This window comes from Neodiprion pinetum, chromosome 1 (assembly GCF_021155775.2).
Source record: "Neodiprion pinetum isolate iyNeoPine1 chromosome 1, iyNeoPine1.2, whole genome shotgun sequence".
Taxonomy (NCBI): domain Eukaryota; kingdom Metazoa; phylum Arthropoda; class Insecta; order Hymenoptera; family Diprionidae; genus Neodiprion; species Neodiprion pinetum.
Window position 1 is genome coordinate 28,911,676 of NC_060232.1, and position 23,338 is coordinate 28,935,013.

Sequence of the window (23,338 nt, forward strand, 5' to 3'; positions counted from 1 at the left end):
TTGTCAGATTTATTACTTAGAGTCTCAACTTTCTCCTTCTCTCATTCTTTGAAGTACTTTGAACCTGAGAGTGAACAAATTAAATTTTTTTTTACCTTCGGCTTACAAGCACCTCTCGAACAAATTTCTTTTTTTATTGCAGTCGAATATTTTTATACAGTTAATCTTGTTTACTTGAGATTTAGATTGTTCATTTCTACGAACTCCTGCTGTACAACCATTATTTCGGTCATACTTGAGAAAAATTAATTCAGCACAAGTTTAATTAGTCGACAGAAGTGATAAGTTCTCAAAAAACTCCCAGCTAATCAACATTGAGTCAGCCCCTAAACTGTCCTGACATTACCTGCCAAAATGCAATTGCAACTGATTTTACAGGCTCGTCGAGCTGATTCACCTGATATATCAAGCACTAGTATGTACATTATGTGCATACGTGAGCATAGTACACTCAGTATGGTATATGCGCGTGTATTTTGAGAACTGAAAACATTGGGCTACAAAACGAATTTCATTGCTAGCGAATTGTATCTCATGATAAGTTAGTTATTGGTGCAACAAATGTCAGACAATTAAAGGCCTGTCTAAAGATAACTGTATGGCAAGAGGATATTGATAAACGGACAGATAAGTATGTTTTATCTCTATCTGCTTCTTTATAATCGCTTGTTTCTGATTAAATATTTATTACTACAGCCGTGATATTGCAGAACTGATTGTAAGACATATTTAGCAATTAAGTGCTGAACCTCAATTGTCATGTTCCATACACTTTTGATTTGTGCTGTAATTTTGGAATAACGTTTGCTCATTAGTACTCTAGTTTTACAAGGTTTCATATTAGATAATGTTGATTGTTGAGAAGAAATATCGCATACAAGAATTACCTGTAGGTATGTAATTCTACAGGCAATACATAAAATTTACGTCTGAAGTTAGGGTGGAACAAAACTCGCGATTCGAACGCTAATTGGTATACATAGTGTAATTATGCGATGAGTTTTAGGAAATTGACGAGAAATTCCTGATATATTATCATATGAATTGAATTATTGGTGCATCAATGAATGAATAGCGAATACGAAGTAGAGTTTCGAATGTAGGCAACCGTGTAACGACCTAGTAACAACTTCAAAGCGAATAGAAAATCCGCGTTGCGGATTAATTTATAAAAGTGCCGCGGCTGAAAATAGTACCGACCTGACAGCTAGGTCAAGGACATTCGTGACGATTATGTTATTTTACGGGCAAAAACAGTAGGTAGATGAATAAAAATTTGTTTTTAATCTATTTCATTCGTAGATAGTTAGAATTATCCTAAAAGATCGTTTGGTGAGTAATTTAAGGCGCATAAAAAGCACGTGGATCCGTGTCTTGAGACAAGTAGTTAGCTATTACGCCAAGCTTGATTAAAACAAGGTTCTACTGTTTGCCTGCTGGATTGATATGGGAAATAAACGGACCGTGCGATTCCTTTTGTACTTAGAAAATTAAATCGTAGAGCAATAAGGACGGTCGAGTCTTTGGATTTGAAAAAATGTCTCCGTGATATCTAAGTTGATTAAATCGACGAATAATCCGAATATATATCGAGAGAACCTCGCGATTCCATATAGCTTTGTGCGCAGTTGGGAAGATGGCGTGCATTCCGCGCACATCTCCATCTCGATGATCTCGAGCGCCGCGATCAACGGTGAGAGTTTCCGGAAATGAAACTTGCAACAGGACAAAGCCCGTGCCCTCCCTTGTAATGCTGCAGGGCTCGTGGCACTCTGAAGACCCGCGTACTACCGTCGAGAAAAAAACGCATGTCAGAAGCGGGTCGAACCAATATGATCGTGTCGACGTGAATGGGTATCGAGTAACGGTGGTTAGTGCGAAATGTATTAAGTGTGTGATCGAGTTTCAGGTCGGTCGGATTGGTCGGGTCTGACGAGAATGTGCCTGAGATGGACGCTACAAAGACGACTTCCGTTAGCTAATTGAACGCGAATTTTTTTTCCTATACATTTCTTTTTTTTTTCCACATCGCGGTGTTCTCTCAGCTCTAGCACGAGGATGACTTGGAGAGTAAACGCTTGCGTCTAACCAAAGCTCCAACGGTCGTGAAAAAGTTAACCATTATTTTCCCCCGAACTCGACGTATCAACGCGGTGCATCCGATGCATTGTTGGTGAGTGACTTGACGCAGTGAGATGTTGAGAATGGCTAGTGAGTGAGGTACATAGATACGTACATGAAAACCAAGGGCTTTAGTACAACGAGCGTTGCTGTCATCCTGGTTGTAAACGTTTTTTCTTAAATAGGGTGATACTAGCGTGGATGATGCTCTGAATATTCTCAGCCGCCTACCTAGTTCTCGAACAGAAATATTTCAACTCCCTTCTGCCTTCTGGCGTCACCGTGAAAACGACACCGTGAATCCGAGTGCTGGAATGAAAATCTCCGTGTCTCGCGTTATACGCTGTACATTCGACAAACCTTTCGGTACCAATTCATCGAAAGTTCGTTTCTTCTGTGCTGTCATTTGTGTAGGTGTGATTGTTTTTTCCAAGGTGATGGTGTCGGAAAACCTTGCCTCTTTATTATTACGAAGCCTATTTTTCCGCCTCGATGTGTTTCGTCGATTGTTGTTGGTGTTGGGTTAATAATCTGTGAATTTTCATTTGCCAATTGTGTATGTGTGTGTGAAAGGTGACAATGTTTTAATTTTTATACAATTTTTTTCGTCATTGTCCCATTTATATTTCTTCGACCAAATACACTCGTATGTATACATTCAGTTCAAAAGTCTGCACAAGCCAGTTTTACTGTTCGTCGGTTATCATGCGGCGTGCTTCAAGATCTTTAAAAGAGTTGTGTAAATCTGTGCTTCTGTAACTTGCGTATCGTGCCGATGGTGTCTTCTCGTTATGATTGAGCCCATAATAATACACAGAGGAATCATCGCACGCCCCCATTAAACGGAGGGCGCGAAGGTCCTATGCTCTGCGAATTGATGGGTATATGCTTTTCCTGCAGGAGACCCACTAGCAGCCGAATCAATAATAAAATATCTGAGCATATCTCTGCATCGGTAACACCCCTCCATGTTTGTCTGGAGGAGCAAAGAGGACCAGAACTGGGCTCCTGTGTCGTCACAGCTCGGAAGCCACAGGTATAATGTTCATCATCTCTTTTTATTTCAATTCACCCATCGATATTGGACTGATTATTTAAACATTGTCAAGTTTCGGATTAGAATCAACAATTTTCATTACAACTTTTTTTTAAGGAAGAAAACCCATATCGTTAATGTAAGTGTGTCTAAAATGCTCGGGTATCTACTAGATCTGGAAATCCCATAATAGCTGAAAAATTTATGACCTACTTTTAAATTTGTGACTTTTGAAAAAAGCCTCAATTTTCTTACAATATTCCTCAATGGCTTTTATCTTAAGCATTCCGCTCCTCCTAATTATTCTTTTATTTCAAGATCACATACGCTTGGAGATGGTTGATTTTCTCTAGTAATCATTTTTCTTTGTTATCTGAGGCAATCAAGTGTAAGATTTCTCTGTGATATCACATGACTCTTTTCAATCAAGAGAGAATATGGATCATTGTAAAATGGGAAATAAGAATTAAAATCTGATCTTTTTAAAATATGATATTCTACATAATAATTAAGATTCATTTGAAAAATATATTCATTTGAAAATGAGAATATAGCTCACCAGTAATTAAAGCGTTTATTGTAAGCAAATTTTCCACACATACATCCTCCATGGTTAATTATTTCAAAAATGTACATGTCTAAATTTCCCTGCGCCAATGTCATCAGATACCTTGACTATTTAAAAATTTATCAGTATAAAAAATTGATCAGAATTAAGGCAAAGAGTTAGATTTGCATATTGCAGAAAACAAAATGCAACTTGATATGGAGACAATGGAAAACCAGTGTTAATTAAAAGTCTTGGGGTATCCGATCTAGTGGTGAGATAGAAGTTGGATTTACTTTTCCTCATATTAATTTGTCATCATTAATGAATTTACCCACAAGCTGCATTAACAAGAAGGAATTGTGGAATTTTTTGTGACATAATGCGAAGAAATAATTCCATCTAAGTTTGAATGTTACTTTGAATAGTTTGCACAGGTTAAGGGTGTTGGGGATAGTGGTGGAGCAAGAGGACGAGGAGGAGGAGGGGGAGAAGAAGGTGGAGAAGAAGGTGGAGGTGGCGGTGGGGAAAGAGGAGAAGGAGAAGGAGGAAAAGAGGCTGACACAGAGGGCGGTAGGGAGGGTGAGCTAAGACACAACCAATTGAGCATGGCAAATACCATCAGCAATATGAAGATGACCAACCCTATCAAAGGGCTAGTCAGCAAGCGTAGGAAACGCTTTACCGAAGATGGCTTCAATCTTGATCTCACATGTATCCTTCAGCAAACTTGTGGCCTTGAAATAATTAATCAACGATAAAATGAATGCTCTTCCTTTCAAATCATGTGGTTGAAATTAAGAACAATGAACTTCTTGGTAATATTGCTGATATTCCAAATTGAGGGTTCACCCAGACCATAAAATGCTGGGAATAATTCCACTGATCCATTCTTTTTTATTGATCATGTCTAGAACAAGGAGCAATACCATGTTGTGGTATCCTTACAACTATAGTACTGCTACATATTATTTTATTAATAAAAAACGTCACCGCAGTGGTCAGCAAGTTACTATTCCATCTGTGGTTTGTATAGTACTAGTGAGCTTTGTTATCAAGACTGTGACATAAAATTTTTACATAACGTTTACACTGGTACTCATACCTATCTTTCAATCGCGTTAATTTATTTATCAATTTCGGAAATTGTTAAGAAGTTCCATTTCTCATCAAAATAAGTGGGTAGCAAATCTTTTAATCAACTTAATGGTGAATTATTGCTAGTGATTGAATTATGTTTGTAAAAATTAAATTGCAAAATTCGATTTATATTGTTAATAGGAATTGGTGTACTTTGATATTTGTATAGATTATATGAACATGATAGGTTAACATTACAATTTTTCATTTTATTTAATAATGAATAGCAATTTCATTCTTCTTACGAATTAAATACCTCCATTGACCGAGAAAGTTATGGTCAGAGTTTATTGTAGTCATATTAATTTGTAGTGAGTATAGATCATATTAATAAGTAAAAATCAACCATGACAATCCTTAACTGGTTATTGTGTACTAATGAAGATATAAAAGGTAACTTGATCGCTATGGGTTTCCCTGCTGAGAAGCTGGAAGGAGTTTACCGAAACCATATTGATGATGTTGTTAAATTCCTTGAATCCAAGCACAAAGATCACTATAAAATTTACAACCTGTAAGTTTTTTTAAATCATATTTACTAATACTCTGATTTGTCAAATATATTTTACTTTATTATACTTTGCTATTGGCATTTAATCTCAATTAATTTCTCTGTTCTATGTTTGCAGTTGCTCGGAAAGGTCATATGATGGTAAGAAGTTTAAACTAAGAGTGGCTACTTATGCATTTGATGACCATAATCCACCAATGCTATCACAAATCAGGCCATTCTGCGAAGATGTTCACACTTGGTTATCCCAGCATAGAGAAAATGTAGCAGTGGTTCACTGTAAAGCAGGAAAAGGTCGTACGGGTGTCATGGTATGCTGTTATCTTTTACATAGCAAGCAGTTCAGTACAGCTACAGATGCCCTTAATTATTATGGAATCAAGAGGACACATGATAGGTATTGACTCGAGACAGAATTTTCTTTATATAACCACTTTGTTAATGTATTGGGTAAATAGTAACTTACAGTAAGTCAATCACATTTTAGTCAATTTAATTTCAATTATAACTCGATAAAAAAACCGTCCAGCTTTAACCATCTGGGATCATATTTCCCATTAATTCTTGAATTGTTGTCAACGACAGAAAAGGAGTAACGATACCATCGCAAAGGAGGTACGTGGGTTACTATGCTTCCCTAATTCAGGAAGAGCTCCTCTACGAACCCGTTCATCTGACTCTACAGCAAATTAGATTGGATCCTGTTCCAACATTTAATGGCGGCCAGGGATGTGAGTATTATAATTTTTAAAGAAAGAAAGTAATTTATGCAGAAGCTGACACTTATACTTGTTTCATAATTGCCACCTAAAGATCAGAGTGGTATTACACTGTACATAATCTGCTTGATCGAATACCATAACATCTATCAAATACTTAGGAAATATTCAATAAAAAACAATTTTCTTCAAAGTTCAAATATGCAACTAATACTTCCATGCCTCACTAATTTATTGATCAAGGTAGGAATTTTTTGAGATGGTTAAAATGATAATATTTTGTAAAATTCTAGATCTTTTTTTCGAGATATCTGCATCTAATGAGAAGTTATTCATTTCGGATGACTACGAAGTTAGAAAAGGCATGCCTTCTCTACGCATGCCAGTCAAACCAGTCTCGCTCTGTGGGGATATTCGAATAGACTTCTTCCACAAGCCAAAAATGAAACGAAAGGTAAGTTTTATCATCTATTATAATGAATTACAATTTTTTGTTAAAATAAATAAATAATGTCTATCAAACAAAATATAGGTAGCATGATCGATTTTTTCACGTTTGTGTATTGACCAATCTATAATAAAAATTCATTCAAATTGTTTAAATCTTATACTTATATTGCATATTGATGGGATTTTTATCCTAACTATAATACTATCCTGCTTATAAAAGGGTGGATTTCCCCATTTGAAATACAGGTGTATCGTTTTGAAATTCGAGAATTGTTTTTGAATTATTTAAAGTTGATTTGGAGGGTGCGCCAGAAAAAAATACTCAACACCCTAAATAAGGACCACCAGGGTGCTTAGTTGATACTTTTAGTTGAAATTCTAACAAATCTTTAATTTCACTTAGGAGAAGATGTTTCATTTTTGGTTCAACACATTTTTTGTGCGTGAACATGTGGCTACACACTACGACAACGGAGATATACCAGTAGAGAAGAGATCCACACGAGCTTTGAGTTGTGATGGAACAGCCATGGAATTACCAATGGTTACAGCTCATACCAAGCCACGAACGGGCTCGTTGACTAGCCTTGGCCCTATGCCGCCGTCCCTAGTCTTGAACATAGACAAGGCAGGATTGGATGATGCTCATAAAGATAAGCATCACAAGCTGTATAGTGCGGATTTCAAAGTGAGTTGGTAGATTGAAATAAGAAATTCACATTTTATTATCCACACATGGTTAAATATGTTTGCATGTTCTTGACCTGTAGACCGCTGCTTGGCTAGTATACTGGCCAAACTATAATCAAATAATCTAAATGTGGATTATTTGAATATACATCAAAATCACTGGCGGTCTAAGGTTAATTTTTTCAAATATTACCTAATCTTACAAATGTGAAGCTTTGAAACAAGAATTATCAAAGTCTCAGGTATTGAGAAAAGTGGTTAATTGAGGACATATATGGTGTACACAATCGGTTATCCAAATGATCAGTGATATTTTACGTTTGAATTTTTCATTCCCTTATTATTCTTTTCAATAACAGATATTTTGGATCTCTCATAACTTAAAAATTTACTTCAACTCCAACTCGAGAAATATTATCACGTGAGAAGAATGTTAGTAATGTTTCAAAATTACTTTGTAGATTAATAATTTGAATCTGTGATTTTTATAATTATAGTCGTATATTCAATGTAGTTTGAGATGAGAGAGCTGACATCTGATAAATTGTGATCGTAACCTGGTGATTATGCGTCTAAAGAGTGAGTTATGTAAAAATTTAGACATACCAACTCCCCCAACAGATTTCATTATAGAGCATATGTGTAATTTGCAGCCTGTGACTTCGCTTCTACATTCAATTTATAATTAACTTTGAAGTTGACTTTATATTTTTGTCTGTATCTAGAATCACGTTTAATATGTATGTCGTTTCTTTTCAGGTAAGCCTTTTCATGCATCAAGTTGCTAGTAGTATTCAGCCATCGGTATCAGAAACAGTTAATAAATCAGACGGTGTACCAATAAGAGGAGGGATTGATCATTCAGAGACACCGAGCGAGTCTAGTGATGGTTCAAGCAGCGAGTGTGATACAACAGGCGATGAAGAGGGCTGGGAGTCGGGTGAGTCCTCTGCATCTCTGGTGGTCAGTCATCATCCACTCACACACAGCTCTAGCCAGACACACGCCAATACCCACCACAGGGCTAGTCTCAGGGAAACTGCAAAAAGCTTACTGTCACGTGGGGAAAAGGGTAGGAGTAGTCATAGAGAAAGTACTAATAGTGTGAAACGTTCGTCTACATTCGTGCGTTCGGCTACACTTGATATGTAGTTCATCTGTTTGTTTTTGGTACTGTTTGAACGTGGTTATTAATGAATGCTTACAAAAACGTGAAGAATTACTTCTGAATGTGTTAAGTTTCTTTCAAAACAATGGTATTTTCTAATCTATTGCGGTATCGCGTGCACTGACCTTAAGGTCTTATCATTTTACAAACCATCAGCAGCATGCCACAATTAACCAGTTTTAGATGACTTTCGATAATCTACTTCAAACATGGCTGGAAACTGATAGTTATAGATACTTTTGGGACTAGCTAGCCATACCCGGCAGGTTTCGATTTCTATTACAATTCATACTGGGGTTTCATAGTTTTATTATTGGCTTTTAGTCATGATTGGTTATTGGTGAAAAACCACAAGCTCTTAGACGGTAAAAATCTATTTATTAGTTAAAAATAATTTCTAATTTTCACAATTTCTCTATTAGTTGAATCATAGGCACCACAATGTCGTGTGCAGACGTCCTCTTATATGGACTTGAAATAAATTCAATCGCTAAATGTAATTAACGAAAGTTTTATTTTAAATATAGGTGTTCAAAAAATGAACCCATGATGAATCATATCAAAATCCATCTGCACTGTTTCGTATCACTGGATTACTTATTTGACAACAAGACATATGGTGTCATGTTGTCATAGAAGTCTTGAAGATTCCGGTCAATATTTGTCTTCCGTTACTGCTTGAAATTAGAGCAAATATTCTACCATGTAAATTTCTCGCATTGTTTTCATTAGTAGTAAAAAATATTAACGAAGTGCTGCTGGTTGCTATTAATTCATTTTGCATTTATATAGCTTCCCAGATACTTGATTCTTAGTTGAAAAAGGTTAAACACAACATATGTTATGCTTCCTTTCGAAAAATGCTTCTTGATTTTTTCTCAATATACCCTCTATGAGCTACGAACAAAGATTATCCAAATAAATTGACTGGTTAAAAATAACTTCTCAGCCCTACACAAAATCCCAGATTTATTTGCGTAATATTTTCAGGAAAATCTGATTATATCTGCAATTCTACGTTTCCACCAAAGTGATTTGTGAATAGCACACTTTATATGAGAACTACATTTGATTATTTTGTCCTTCTATTCATCTAGGTACAAATATACTTGCATAATATTTTATCAATTATAGACGTCCCACTTTATTTCCAGAGATTAAAATATCTAGAGTACTTGCAATAGCTGTCGATTAATTGATAGGATTCAGAGATTCGATTTCACTTTCACGTGATGTAACTTCACAAAAATTAAATGTTTTAACAGTGAATAAAATGTATGCAATTATTAGGAGATGTGTAAAAGAATGCGTAATAACTTACATAATAACGGTCTTGAATGTAGTATATACGTGTATAACAAACATTGGATTGCATGCGGTCTATAATGGAATTAGATTTAAGCTTCTGGTTACTTTTGGAAATTGATGAATGAACTAGGAATTGCGAATGTTGCGGGTTGTAATTAGTACCTATTGGGCTCATTTCAGCGTATTAAAACCAGTACGTTCATTTACTTGCATTGGATTTTGTTAGAATTGTGTTTTTGAATAGATCGTAAACTATTATAAAAGTTTATCACTGTATACTGTCTGTGGTATATTAATTCATTAGTAAATGTAGAGTCTTTTGGATCCTTATTTCATCTGAGATTGAAATTCACAGAGAATAGATTTCAACACAGAATATGGCTACAATAGCAAATTTTTATTCGAAGTGTCAAGTAAAAATACGTTATAGCAATACCAGGAATAGATTTGATTTGTTGCATACCCACGTACCAAAATAGTTGTATATCACCTCCCAGTAATTTTTATAAAATTCAATTTTTATCACCAAGAGTATGGTATTATCAGACCATATTGTTATATATAGTTTGTGAGCTTCGCTTTCTCAGAAAAAATTGTAGAACAGTACTATGGTCTGTTTCATCCTTGATTCAATGTTTTCCTAAAATGGTTTATTTCTGTTTCATAAGGTGCTTTGACTTGATAATAATCAGGACTGGTAGTCAGTCACTTGTCTCACTGTTAGTAACTTTTCTCACTGTTGGTAGCGATTTTTAACGGAGCCACTAGACTAGATTTTGTTTGTTAAATTTTGGAGTATTTTTAGCGAGAAAATCAGCTTCAGATTGATTTTGGGAAATAAATTGGATCAATTGGAAATGTTTCGTCTGAAAGGACAATAAATTCATAAATTAGAGTTATTGATCACGTGTCATTCATTTACTAAAAATCGTGTACAGTGATACATTTTTGTAATGCGGAAAAAAACGTGAAAAACATGGAAAACCCTTATGCAGCAACATGATTGAAAATAGGGCTATTTCTGATGAGATGAATAACACTGTGGTAGCACTTGTCGTTCAATTAATATGCAATAATTAATTCTGAACAGTCACTTTTGGGTCACTTTTTTGAGGTCAATTATCTAGTATTCACTTCACAATATAGGATCAGTCTTGTGATGAATGTTCTGTGTTTAAAATATGATGTCTTCTCAACAAACTGATATATGTTTTGAGATTAAAAAATCCCAGCAACCCTAAATGTTTTTTATGTTTACAAATTGGAGAATAGGATTACAACATGAAATATTCTAAATTGTGTAATTAATTATTTCATAAAAAGTCATTGTACAGCATTTGTGTTATTATATACAGTGAGAGAAATAATCTGAACAGGCGTAAAAGTTTTAACAATAATGATTTCAAGTCAAGTTAAATCATGCTCAATTTGTTATGGTGCACTTTTCGATTTTATTAAAGCGGTCATAAAATCGAAATCTTCACCAGGTTTCAATAGCTGAGACAACCAGAATATTGGGATTCACTGATAAATATATTAAAATAATTAATAATATCTATTAAGTATAGTTTTAATAACATCACTCATAAAAAATTTGCAGCACATCATCTGTCACTTTAACCACGCGATGGAATAGATTTTCCATATTCTTTTTGTTGAAATAAATAGTTATTGTATCATTCAAAAAAAAAGAATGTGATAGATTCGTGGCAATGTTCTCATATCTCGCGAGATAGGCTAACTCAGCAGGCCCATTCGCACGTGGGTTATAATATTTTCGTCGATATGCTCAACTTTCATGACGGCCAATGAGTTGAATTTTCGATTTATTGAAAGCAAACCATAAAACCCACAGATGAACTGTTTTTTATAAACGTAATAAAGCGACCTCACAAACATCAAATTAACAAAAAAAAAAAAACACATTGTACAGACATAACACCAATTGTCTTTCTATCTTCTACATTTTTTTGTAATGAATGTATTGAAAAGTTATATATTTTTAGCTTAGTTATACACGTAATTATTGATATGATGGTAATACATTATTAATTGAGTGTAAATGAAAGATGAGCCCTCGTGTGACCTAGTTTCAGGATAGAAATGGGAATGGATCATTAAAGTAAATGTTAGTGTCAAAAAGGAATATAATGCTTTGCAACTTTTTTCTTCAACTGTAATATTTTTTTAATTTGTATTTAAAATCCGAATGTGATCTCTCAAATGCCTCCAAAATTCTTGATATCCCATTTAGCAGAACATTGAAATTGTACAACAGCACAGACAAACGTCCCAAGCTACTCATATTTACCGATCTTGGTATATCTCTCGTGCTAAAGTCACATCCGATTACTATTTACATTAAATTGTAGTTAAAATATTTAATTTACTCTGCAACCATGGAAGTCCTTCCAGAACAGTTTGAAGGAAAAATAGTCTTCATAAGTGGGATACTTATTATGAATTTGCATCATTTGAACCGTCGGTACGAATAACGTTACAAGGCAAATATCTTGAATTATTCACATATGACTCAAAGAAAATCGCGCAAAGAGAGCAGCAAAAGAGTTTAAATATTGTCACATTGTGGTTAAGTAGGGAATAATTTTGCAGAATTTCTGCTGTTGTCCTATATTTGACAACATCGTTAAACGTTTTTTCCCTTACATATTGTATTGTGACACAACTAAACTTTTGCATGTTGTCATGATTATATAGCTGAGAGAAGTCGTAACGTTATTCAAAGATAAGTTTTAAAGCGTTGAGATGCATACCACTCAATGGCATGCTATATTAGGAATATAAAAAATACATATACCATGGCATGCGCTCATTCTAAATGTATGGATTATGCAATACCCCATTTTTTTTAAGTTTTACATTACGGTGTTATTCGAGCCGACTGTTCATCTATTAATTAATACATTTTAGAACAACATACATCCTAGCATCATCGATGACAATTATTATTTGCATATATAAATGCTGTTGGCATTTGAGTTGTATCAGTGACGAATGACGAAGCTTTTTTTTTTATATACATTTCAAAATTTTTCTTGTAATTAAAGGAATGAAAGGATATGCCATTGTGATTAATTATTTCTGGTGGGTGAAAACTGTGTGATACGCTAGTAGAGCTACAAAGCTCAGATGTATTTATGATAATTGTTACGATCGTATCCGTGAAGCTAGTATCGCCGTAGCTCAAATATGAATTTTGTATGTATGTAGACACTAGTGGATAACTATTGATGTATTGAAAACAATTGACTTGATCAGAATTTGTATAGAATAAAGTTTGTAGGCTCTTGATATTCAAATTCCTTTTATTCTTTGATTTACTTTTTGGTTACGTGGAATGAACTTTATGAGCTTTGATTATATTAATTTTCTACATGAGATAAAGCAATCTCATTATTAACATGCGAATTCGAATGGTTCGGAGGATATTTTTGCAAAATCCTTTCTCTCAATTACTCCAATTGTGATGGATTCCACATTTGTCTTGAATTGAAATGAAGCAGAATCTTAAAACACGATTGGTTTTGTTTATGAAACTAAACGTGGTACCTGATACTTCTGTTTGATATAATGGATATTAATTTTCTCTTCATGGCTTGAGACAATATCGTGTAAATAGTTCTTTTTTTTCCAACATATATACTTCTATGTGATTAAATTCACTGTTTCCCCACTAAACTATTAATTCTTTGTAATAAAAAAGCCCTATAAATGAAAATCGACGCTCCACTGTATTAATTTCATTCGCTTTTTTGTATCATTGCATGCTGATAATTTATACATTCATAAATTTCGAGATTGCCATATTGACACAATCATACAGAATCTAAGTACAATAGCGATTATATTGTATAATGATTATAATGTGATATTATTATATTGATGAACATGGTTATGATTATTATGATTATGATTGTTGTTGTTGTTGTTGTTGTTGTTGTTGTTGTGTAGTGTAGTGTAGCACAGTAGTGATGTTTAAACATATTGCTATGCTACTATTATACTTCTGTATATGATATTTTGATGATAAGATTATATATTATAATTATATAATGACACTTTTTTTCTAACATTTTCTAGTTACGTGGCTCCTTCTTGGTTAGCCATTACATCTATTTTTATTGCATAGAATGACGAAGTTATTATATTAGCATCACAATTTTACTATTTTATCTGGGATTTAACGTAAAATTTTAGTCAGTCGGATTCAAAATGCATCAGTGTTTCTGATGACAGCTTTTAAAAATAGAACATCGTTCAATATTTGAATTACAGACTGCATTATAATGTCGATTACAAAACTAGTTATTATGTACAATTTGTTATGTATAGCATAAAGTATTAATTACAGTGCGTTTGATGGCCAACAATATAGACATATAGAGACATCGTGTAAAAGTAACATCATCCAGAACTGTAGCCGCAGTAGTTGGACTGACTGATAGGAAAAGACTGCTACGACACGACAGATTCGTTCTTTTCTTTAAATAGTCAAATTGGACTCACTTCATGAGTCACTCACCAATGCATACTCTCCAGTCAGTTTAAAGATTATTTGCAACAAAGTAGCACTGCTTGTACACGTACATATAGTTTGTACAACTGAAAATATGATTTCTCATAATTCGACGAAGTGTAATGTATAACTAATGACTTTTTTTTTTAATTTGGGGCATTTGTGCCTGATCTATTTTGTACACTATAGAAATTAGTCGTAATAAAAAACTTCGTCAATTGTGGAGGTAATTTTCACCCTTTAGTCGCACCTTTTTGAGTAAAGCAGGCAAAAAAAAAAAATGATCACTCACTGTAAATGCATCCAAAACTTTTCCCTTTAAAGCGCTCTTCTCACCACACAATGGTATCGCATGCTACATGCTTGTGCATTGTATCACAAGTCGGTTTTGATTAATTATTGGTGTTTCGTAGCTGGAATTCTGTTTAAGAATATGAGTGAAAAAGTGCTGATTATTCTCCCAAGAAACATACAGAGCTTTCGAGACAATGCTCTATGCCGTTGCAACTTGTAATATCGCCGTCAGAGATAATTACAGAATAAGTTGTTTGTAAAGTTTTAAATGTATTACTTATCAAATAGGTTGGTAACGATCACTGTGTAATTTGAAATAACCAGCACTTTTTCAGTTGCGATAACATTAGATTTAATCTTTCTTGTGGTAATATGCCCAATAAATGATCAACATCTCTGTGTCTATTGGCTCCTAGTGGATTTGGATCAGCAAGTTGGACGGTATCGTCTTCTCTCCGATGGTGGAATGATAGATCTTTTGTGAGCTCTGCATCCTCACCTCTGCATTGGTCTCCAGGCCACAGTACTGTTTACAGGCATAAATATCATACCATACATTTACGTAAATAGCACGAGTAACTGATTGTCATGAATTCATACTTGTCTGTCATATGAAAGGCATTTGTAAAGTGATTGAAAGTTATGTTGTACCAGTTACTGGTGCTATACATCCATGTCGCTCTGTGGCTAAATTACGTAAACTACTATGTTCATTATTATCTCATGGAGGCATATTGTGAAAAAAGAACAAGCTGACGCGCTTTTTGCGTGTTTATCGCATGCCACAATAGATTTTTTATTGATAGGTTCACTACGTTTTTGTACAAAAAATTTTCAAACACTCTCAATTGGTGTATAGAATTATTATTCATTATCACTACATGACAAGAGATTTGTTGAAATAGATGAGCTAATCGCCATCGATTGAATCTCCAATGCCTGCAATTTATACTCTGTATTTTTGTGAGAGTAGAGTAAGCTTTGAATTAGGAGAGTATTAGAAACCTTCAAAATAGGCTGGAATATCTTAATACTTGAAATACATTACATTAAAAATCAGAATTATAGCAATCAAAACCATGTTCCATTTGTTGAATCGTTAACAAAGGCTGCATGGTTCCCAAAGAAAAACCAGATTATTAAGAATAATAATTTCAGTAGCAAGGAGTTGATGATTCTCTCCGAATTCGATACCTACTCAAGTTGCAATTCAATGGCATTACAATAAAGCAGTACAATCATTGGATCTCAGAATACAAAATATGCTTCTGATAGTGATCGACAAATTGAATATTTGCACCATTACGGAAAAATATCTTTAACAAATAGATCTTGTGGTAAACTGCAGTACCAAGTATTACCAATATTGATTATTATATTCAATAAACATTTATCATTTCAACTATTTATTGATTTACGTTTTGTAATTTTCTTTTCTGAACTCATTGAACATCGATTGAATTCATTTTCAAATCGAAATCAATCGATTCTTACAAATCCATAATTCATAACATTTGTGTATTTGAGTTGAATGCATTCGTTTTTACGTTATCAAATACTACGTACTACATGTATATCATTATTGAGATTTGGTAAACTTATTTGCGATACAAGAATTTGATTAAAAAGTGAGCAGCATTACAACAAAAAGCACATTTTTGTATAAAATGGAGTGGAATGAAAAGTACATTAAAAAGAAAATAGTATATTTTCATAAGGAATAAATAATTGTAAGTCAATAATAATCGTAGTGAGAGCATTATTCGTTTCCGCCTCTTGGCTCAGAATTGGTTAGTACGAACATTGATCTCACTTACGCCAACTTACCTTGAATTCTGAGTGTAAGAGGGATTTACAATGTAATATTTGCTTAATTCATAGAGCTAAATATTTACTGAATTTGTATATTTATTACAAGTTGAGTATTGCAAAGAAATTGTGTCCAAAGTTTTTTTTTTTGCCATTGATTAGGAATTCAGCATACACATAAGTTTATTCTATAACACTAATGAGAAATTTATCTAACGCATATAAGTATGAAAGAATTGATCCACGTCATGAATCGATATCTATTGAAATATGTATCTCATATATATTTCAATTTGAAGTAAATATTGCGTATGAGCAATCTTCAGATCAGCTGCAGCTGAAATTATATCAGTAAAACATTGTGTAGGTCAAACGCCTCAATCAAACTGGTATTGTTCGACAGCTTATTCTAGTCTGCTTGTCCCGTCACAATTCAGTTTCTTGAAATATCAAATTTCTGTAATTTATAAATGTTGACACAAAAATAGTTACAATTTTTTGGATGAAAATCAATTTTCTTCTATGTTATAAGGTCCTACTGTATGTTTGCAGTATTTTCAAAATGAATAAATTTGGACAAAATGGGACACTCAGGTTTCTAACAATTATTCAGGTGATGAATGTTAGTAATAAACTTAAATGTACGTTAAATTCAGTGTATATCTAGCTCTGTGATTAGTTTTAAAAGTTTTTAATGTAACATAGAGTATAGAGCATGCAATACCAGGTCGATATCGAGCTTAACCATCGTACCCCCTTTGGTTGCAAAATTTCTTGGCGCGTTTTGCTTTTTTATTTTTCTATACTCATTACATAGTTTGTGTCATGGTGTATCTTGTGATGTTTGTCATTCACTGTTTAATCACGACTCTATTGAACTATGAGATCTTTTAACATCATTCTTTTATACGATTTATAAGTTTGTACAAATTTAATACAACTGTCAAAACTTGACCAATTTACCAATTAGGATTACAGGTTTTCATTAAATAGGATAAACTAATGATTATCAATGTTTTGATACCCGGCAGTCACCCCCAATCTATTGATTGATCAAATAATGTGAAAATTACTGAAAATTAATGCTCTTAAAATTTATCCTGTAAATCATGTATTTAAATGAGTACGATTTGCACTTCTGTTATTTCTAAATCTACTAAAGATTCATGCAAGTGCATTAACACTCGATTTAATTTTTGTTCTTCAGTTCGAAATTCCGTGTGTAAGGGAATTGATTCTCAGTTAGTTTTGTGTTATGAATTTCGTTCATTTATAACCATTGTGTAATTTACTGTCATTTTATCAATTGGTACTTTTCTTGGCACAGGTATGAATTTTTTTCAGTGGAGCGGTCCTATTTGAACAAAAATGATTGCGTATGCGATGAAACTATACCAATTGTTGAAAAAATGATAAATTTATTTATCCAAATTTGACTAGACCAATCTTCACGCTCTTTGTTACAGTAAAGATTACATATGTGTCTCGATTGCATGAAGAACTGCCTAGTCAATTCAAATAGTTATTACTCACAGATGAAAATCATTGTTCATCCAATTTCTATTATTCAAGTACCTAAATGTTGATAGAATTTAACAGTTCTTATAAAATTATGAATTGATATGCATTAGTTATTGAGAAATAAATGTTACTATGCAGTTTATACCAGAATGTTCAAGCAGATTCTTTCCCTACATTTTGCACTGTGTATGTAAAAGTTGAGACCTACAAATCAATATTTGCCTAGAAACATAAGAAATTACTAAGATTAGGGATTTCACAAACATGTATTTACCGTCAGTGTTTTGCAAGATTTCAATACAACCATTTTACTCCGTGAACGCGGTCTCAAATCAGCCTTATTCCAAATTGTTGTCAATTTGCCATTTCTTACTGTGACATATGATTCAAGGCTGCAACTTCTGCTATGCCTCATAATTGCTATGCCTCATAATAATTATCGTGTTTACCAAATGATAAGTTTTGAAAAAAATCGAAAATTTCTAAGTGACTAAATTATGTGTCATTTATTGGCAAGTCACATTACGCAATATTGTACAATATTAGTGAGTGGTGAAACTTTTTAATCCGAGTTGCGTTTTTATCAGAGAAAATCTGGTGGCGATTGTTAATTCAAACTTTTTAGTGTGGCTATGTTATTCAGTGTGCCTAGGAATAGAGTAAATGATTATTTATTACGAGATGCAAATGGAAAAAACGTTGAATCTTAAATTTATACTATTAGTAATCAATTTCTTTGTTTCTGATCTTAGGAGCGTATATATATCCTCGTCCGAACTAAAATGGATTTATTAAAATGTTTTTTTCATATAACGATCCAATATTATTAGCTCAAATTAATGATATTAAGCATAAAAACGTTCAATTGAATCAATATGGCACGGTGTACTGCGATTAAAGCATTTTTACAACTGAGAGTAATGCATGATCCAACTGAATATTGAGTTAATATGATCGTTTCGTTAACTTTGCGGTGCAGTTCCATTGAAAGCTAATACCGGAAGAACCGCAGAGAAACATATAATCGTCTGATCCTAAAAAGTATATTTTACATTATTACTAGATGCTTCGACCTACAAATTTTTGGCTACTGTAACATAATGATTTGAATTGAAATTTTTTATGATCTGAATCTAATTTCGGAACTCAAAGTAAAATTGCTTCATAAGACAATAATTAATAACTTCCCGCACCAATCTTTCATTTTAAATTTATTTTTCGTACCCGACTAAATAAATCTAATTATCTATCGAAATGAGGAAGATTTTTAGAATATAGCCTATCCTTCGTATTCTACTCTAATATTTTCATGCTCACTGGAAAACAAAATTGTTTAAAGGGTCATGCTTTTGTAAGTGATACCTACTAAAATAATACCGCATGAGTGTTCTGGTCTTATTCGAGTTCTCTTACTTTTTATTTTATCATTAATCAAAAAGAACATTTCTGTTGCTTCTGAATGCTTATACTTTGTGTTGGGTTTTGTTTTTCCGTCATAATATTCCATGCATTTTTATCATGTTATTACAGCTTTGTTTACTTCATTATCATGCCTTGAGAATGTCATGTTTGAAAATTACTCTTCATACATTTTCTTCCTCAGCTTTAAAAAGTTATTTTGTGTAAATACCAATTGAATAATTTCGTGTAACATCCATAAGTATTATAATAATACTTGTAATCACAATTCAGTTTATCAGACTCATCTGCATTTCAAATAACTTGTGTGAATTACTCTTGAATAAAATGGTAATGTTCCGATAAAGTCATCCCCATACTTACTGTAAATAAAATTTCGAAAAGAGAATATTATGCCATCTTAAGTACAAAGTATTCGGTGTTATTGGTAGAAAGTAACAACACATGTAAGAACACCATGGAAAAAATTGAATCGTGACTGACGTTGGGTTTGCATTCCAGGGGAGTCGACGTACTTGTGACTGAGACATGACTGATGGCGGGTCAATCAGAGCTTACTCTTCACGTACGGTTGTTCAACCCCAGACTGCAATGCACCAATTGCTTGACTACCAATCAATCAATCAATCCACAGATCAACCATCGCATCTTGCCTGACACCCGTTACGCATGCATGTTCTCCTACTTACCGGTACAAGCCCACACTGCATTATTACATTCATTATTTTTATACTATAGAAAATCATTTTAATTAATACCTACATGTCGGACTTATGTGCGTTTATTTCTGATTCTAATTTTTAATTTCATTTCACGCAAGGGTAGAAATAACAGCAAAGGATATGCTATAAATTTAATAATTGCACAAGTATTTGTATAGTTTTCTTGTTTCGATATTGTTCTATACCTCAGCATTTGAGTCGAAAACAAATGCGAATCGAAGTGTTGCGAAATTCCCATTAACGAAGTATACAATCATATTTCGTACAAAAGATTTGTTTCATAGCAAGTTTTCGACTTTAGTTTTTTTCTTAGAATTATTATGACTATGTACTTCCTACATGAAATTGATGGAAAATAATTCTTAATTGGCAGCACGACTTTAATTCCGGTGACCATAAACATCATCATTCCATATTCTATCATAAACTACAAATTATGTACTAATCCTATACATAAAGCCTTCCAGTTATGAGAAAGCAAATGTCGCGGTTAAACTACAAATTAAGATAAGACTTTACATCGAGTTCTACTTTTAGAAGATCTGTGTAGTTGGAATTGAGATATAAAGTTTTTTACGTTAGAGTTCTTCAGCAAAAGATTGACTGTCAAGTCACTAGGCATCAATACATGATCTTTTGGTTTCTGGATACTAAATGAGGAAAGTGTATCTCTTTATGTCTTGTGGCACATTATTGACAGCAAACTAGGGATATCGCTTTCCGAGTTATAAACAACTAGTGGCTCCTAAGAGCGATATTATTTATTTATTTATAAAAATAAAGGCACAAATCGTCGAAGTGATCTATAATACTTAGGTTACTGCTTCATAAGTTACATAATGTCGTAATAATATGTAACAGCCTTTAGGAAACTTGTTGCTAGAAGTTCAAAGATCACGTCAAAAATGTTACAAAATTTCACTTCGTGATTAATAGTTTTTCACATTATTAAAAAGTAATAGGTATTGGATTCAAGTTTAAAAAATATTTGAAGCCATATTTGTCACGTTCTCGAATTTAAAATTTACCCATTCTATTCTTATATCCGATTTTGATAGGAATCGTTTATATTCGGTACGGGAACTATTTTCACATAAACAAATGTTGTTCTTCATAGGCTCTTATTAGACTGCTCACAATTACGACGATTTTAATGAATTTTATTGTATCTGATTAGGATAAACATTCATGGCCATGTGATATGTTTCCAGTGGCGCAATGCAAATATGAAATGATCATGCTTTAAAGTGTTATTGTTAACAGTTGATTATCGTCTGTGCAAGGGTGTTATAGTAAAATTAGGTGTTACTTTCTTGCAATGTTTAGGCTTGACAGATTTTATTTTTTGCCAAGTCGAGTCATGAATGACGGCTACATAATTACAGCTCCCCCAGTTCAGTCCTTACATGTAATAAACAAGTAGCACAAAATCGTCACGTCGATTAATTACGTGACATCGAGTTATAAATTTCTTTCATTCAAGCTGCAATTGCGCAATTGTGTGTATTTAGAAAAATTCAATTAGCATATACAATTAATTTAAGTTAAAGTAAGCTAAGTTACAATTGTATCTTTTTGAAGACATCTCTTAGAATTCTATTATACACTGTACAGCATAGTTATATAAACTCGTCGTATATTTTTATACCAATCTTGATTTTTGCGCAGGTTTTTCTATGAATCCTTCACGTTTTGTTAGTAGAATGGACCATTTTATAAAATATACCTGCAGTGAAATATGCACAATTGCGCTGCTTTTTCATAATATGATACGTGAAACAGTGTGCTTCGAATTGATATTTGATTACATAATTTTTCATTTTTTTTTAAATAATGACGTCTCTTTTATTGTGTCAACCGATAGATTAATAATTAAATCTAGTATATTTAGTGTTTAATATACTTTTTACTCACTGATGAAGTAAGCCAAAATGTTGCTGAAATTGTTTACGCGAACGAATGCCACTTGGGATAAGTTTTGCCTTACTTCACAACTATGTTACAACAAATTATCGAGGTTTGGTTCGCAGAATTGTTCTGTAATTTTACTGAAACATGAAAACGTTACCTCATCGAATAGAAAATACCTGAACTCAGTTATAACATTAATAATTAATTCGACCTATGATAATAATTTGTTGCACTCGATTTGTTTAAAAAATTGTCTCAATGTAATTTAGCTACGTTAAATACTGAAGAATTATGTGTTATTGTGAATTTACTCATTAGTGGAATTTATCAGACGAATTGCAGGAGTTCAGAACTTTGACAGAATCAAGATACATAGTCTCAAAATACCGATCATCTCTATTGCATTGAAAGTAATTCGTGATACATATTGTCAGATTCTTCCCAAAGTACTCGTTTGTAAATCCATATTAATAACAGATGAGAGCTGTGAATCAAGTATTTATACTTATTATGAATTACCTATTTTCATATTACCGTATTGTTCAATTCAACCTATAGAGTACAAACAAGTTGACTTGATCTCACATAGACTAAAAAATAAAAATTTCTTCTTCCCCGAAGGAATACAAATATGTAGTTTGTTTTTCTTAATCTATAAATTATTTCTGTGTAAGCAGAATATTCGAGGCCAATATTGGCTGTATTGCCAACACAGCTACACATAGATAATTCTAGGAAGGTGCAATACCATCCAGACTATCATATGTGTTTAAACGCTGTTAGACACATAATATAATTTTTTTCTGTGTTCAGAAAATAACTTATTCATTTTCCCTTCGTAGATTAACACATTAGTGGTAATGTTCCTGCAATGGTGTAGAGAGCAGTCGATGCACATTTGCAGAACATACTTGAATAACATACAAGTTTAGTGTGAAGGTGCACGATACCGGTGGAAGTATTAGGAAAAGCATATTTATACATATGTTTGCCGGTTATATCTCGTAAACATAACTTGGAGATGAGTTTTTGTTCAGCATCGAGCTATCGGTGGTTTACGTCATTGGAATCTATTTTATTCTTCTGTGTTCATCCTTATGTTTCTATTGGCGTCTTGCATCTCTAGCGTTATATTTATGATCTAACATGAGAGAATTTTATATTTTAATTTTTAACTCCGCATTTAAATAAACGAATTTGATCAATAATTTTCAGACTTATGATTTCAAGAAAATACTTTATTCTTTTTAGTTCGTAATCAATACAGCAATTTTGGAATGGTAAAAGATGTAGGCTTTTAACCATGCATTTTCTCCAGTCATTTTATTAGTATTATGACCAGTCGATGACAATGACAAATTCTTAAGAACATGAAGTAACGACAGTGTTTTGCTGAGTCCAAGCAGACAGAGCAAAGTACAGCTATTGCAACAGC

General features: G+C 33.2%; 1 protein-coding gene across 12 annotated transcripts; it reads left to right on the forward strand.

Annotated features, from left to right (window-relative positions):
* Nucleotides 1-528: 528 nt before the first annotated feature.
* On the forward strand, nt 529-23,111 carry Pten (phosphatase and tensin-like protein). Of its 12 annotated transcripts, none has more exons than XM_046636870.2 (9): nt 529-631; nt 3,022-3,157; nt 4,133-4,418; nt 5,229-5,358; nt 5,474-5,752; nt 5,941-6,086; nt 6,368-6,528; nt 6,928-7,212; nt 7,974-14,576. In XM_046636870.2, exons 3-9 carry the CDS (start codon nt 4,313-4,315, stop codon nt 8,364-8,366), a joined length of 1,500 nt encoding a protein of 499 aa, XP_046492826.1. In that variant the 5' UTR covers nt 529-631; nt 3,022-3,157; nt 4,133-4,312; the 3' UTR covers nt 8,367-14,576. The 12 variants fall into 12 exon arrangements, with proteins under 12 accessions (XP_046492826.1, XP_046492825.1, XP_046492824.1 ...); XM_046636868.2 differs by lacking the exon at nt 529-631 and adding an exon at nt 7,729-7,793 and having other exon boundaries at nt 1,693-3,157; nt 7,974-8,115; XM_046636865.2 differs by lacking the exon at nt 529-631 and adding an exon at nt 14,938-23,111 and having other exon boundaries at nt 1,696-3,157; nt 7,974-8,154.
* The last annotated feature ends 227 nt before the right edge of the window (nt 23,112-23,338 follow it).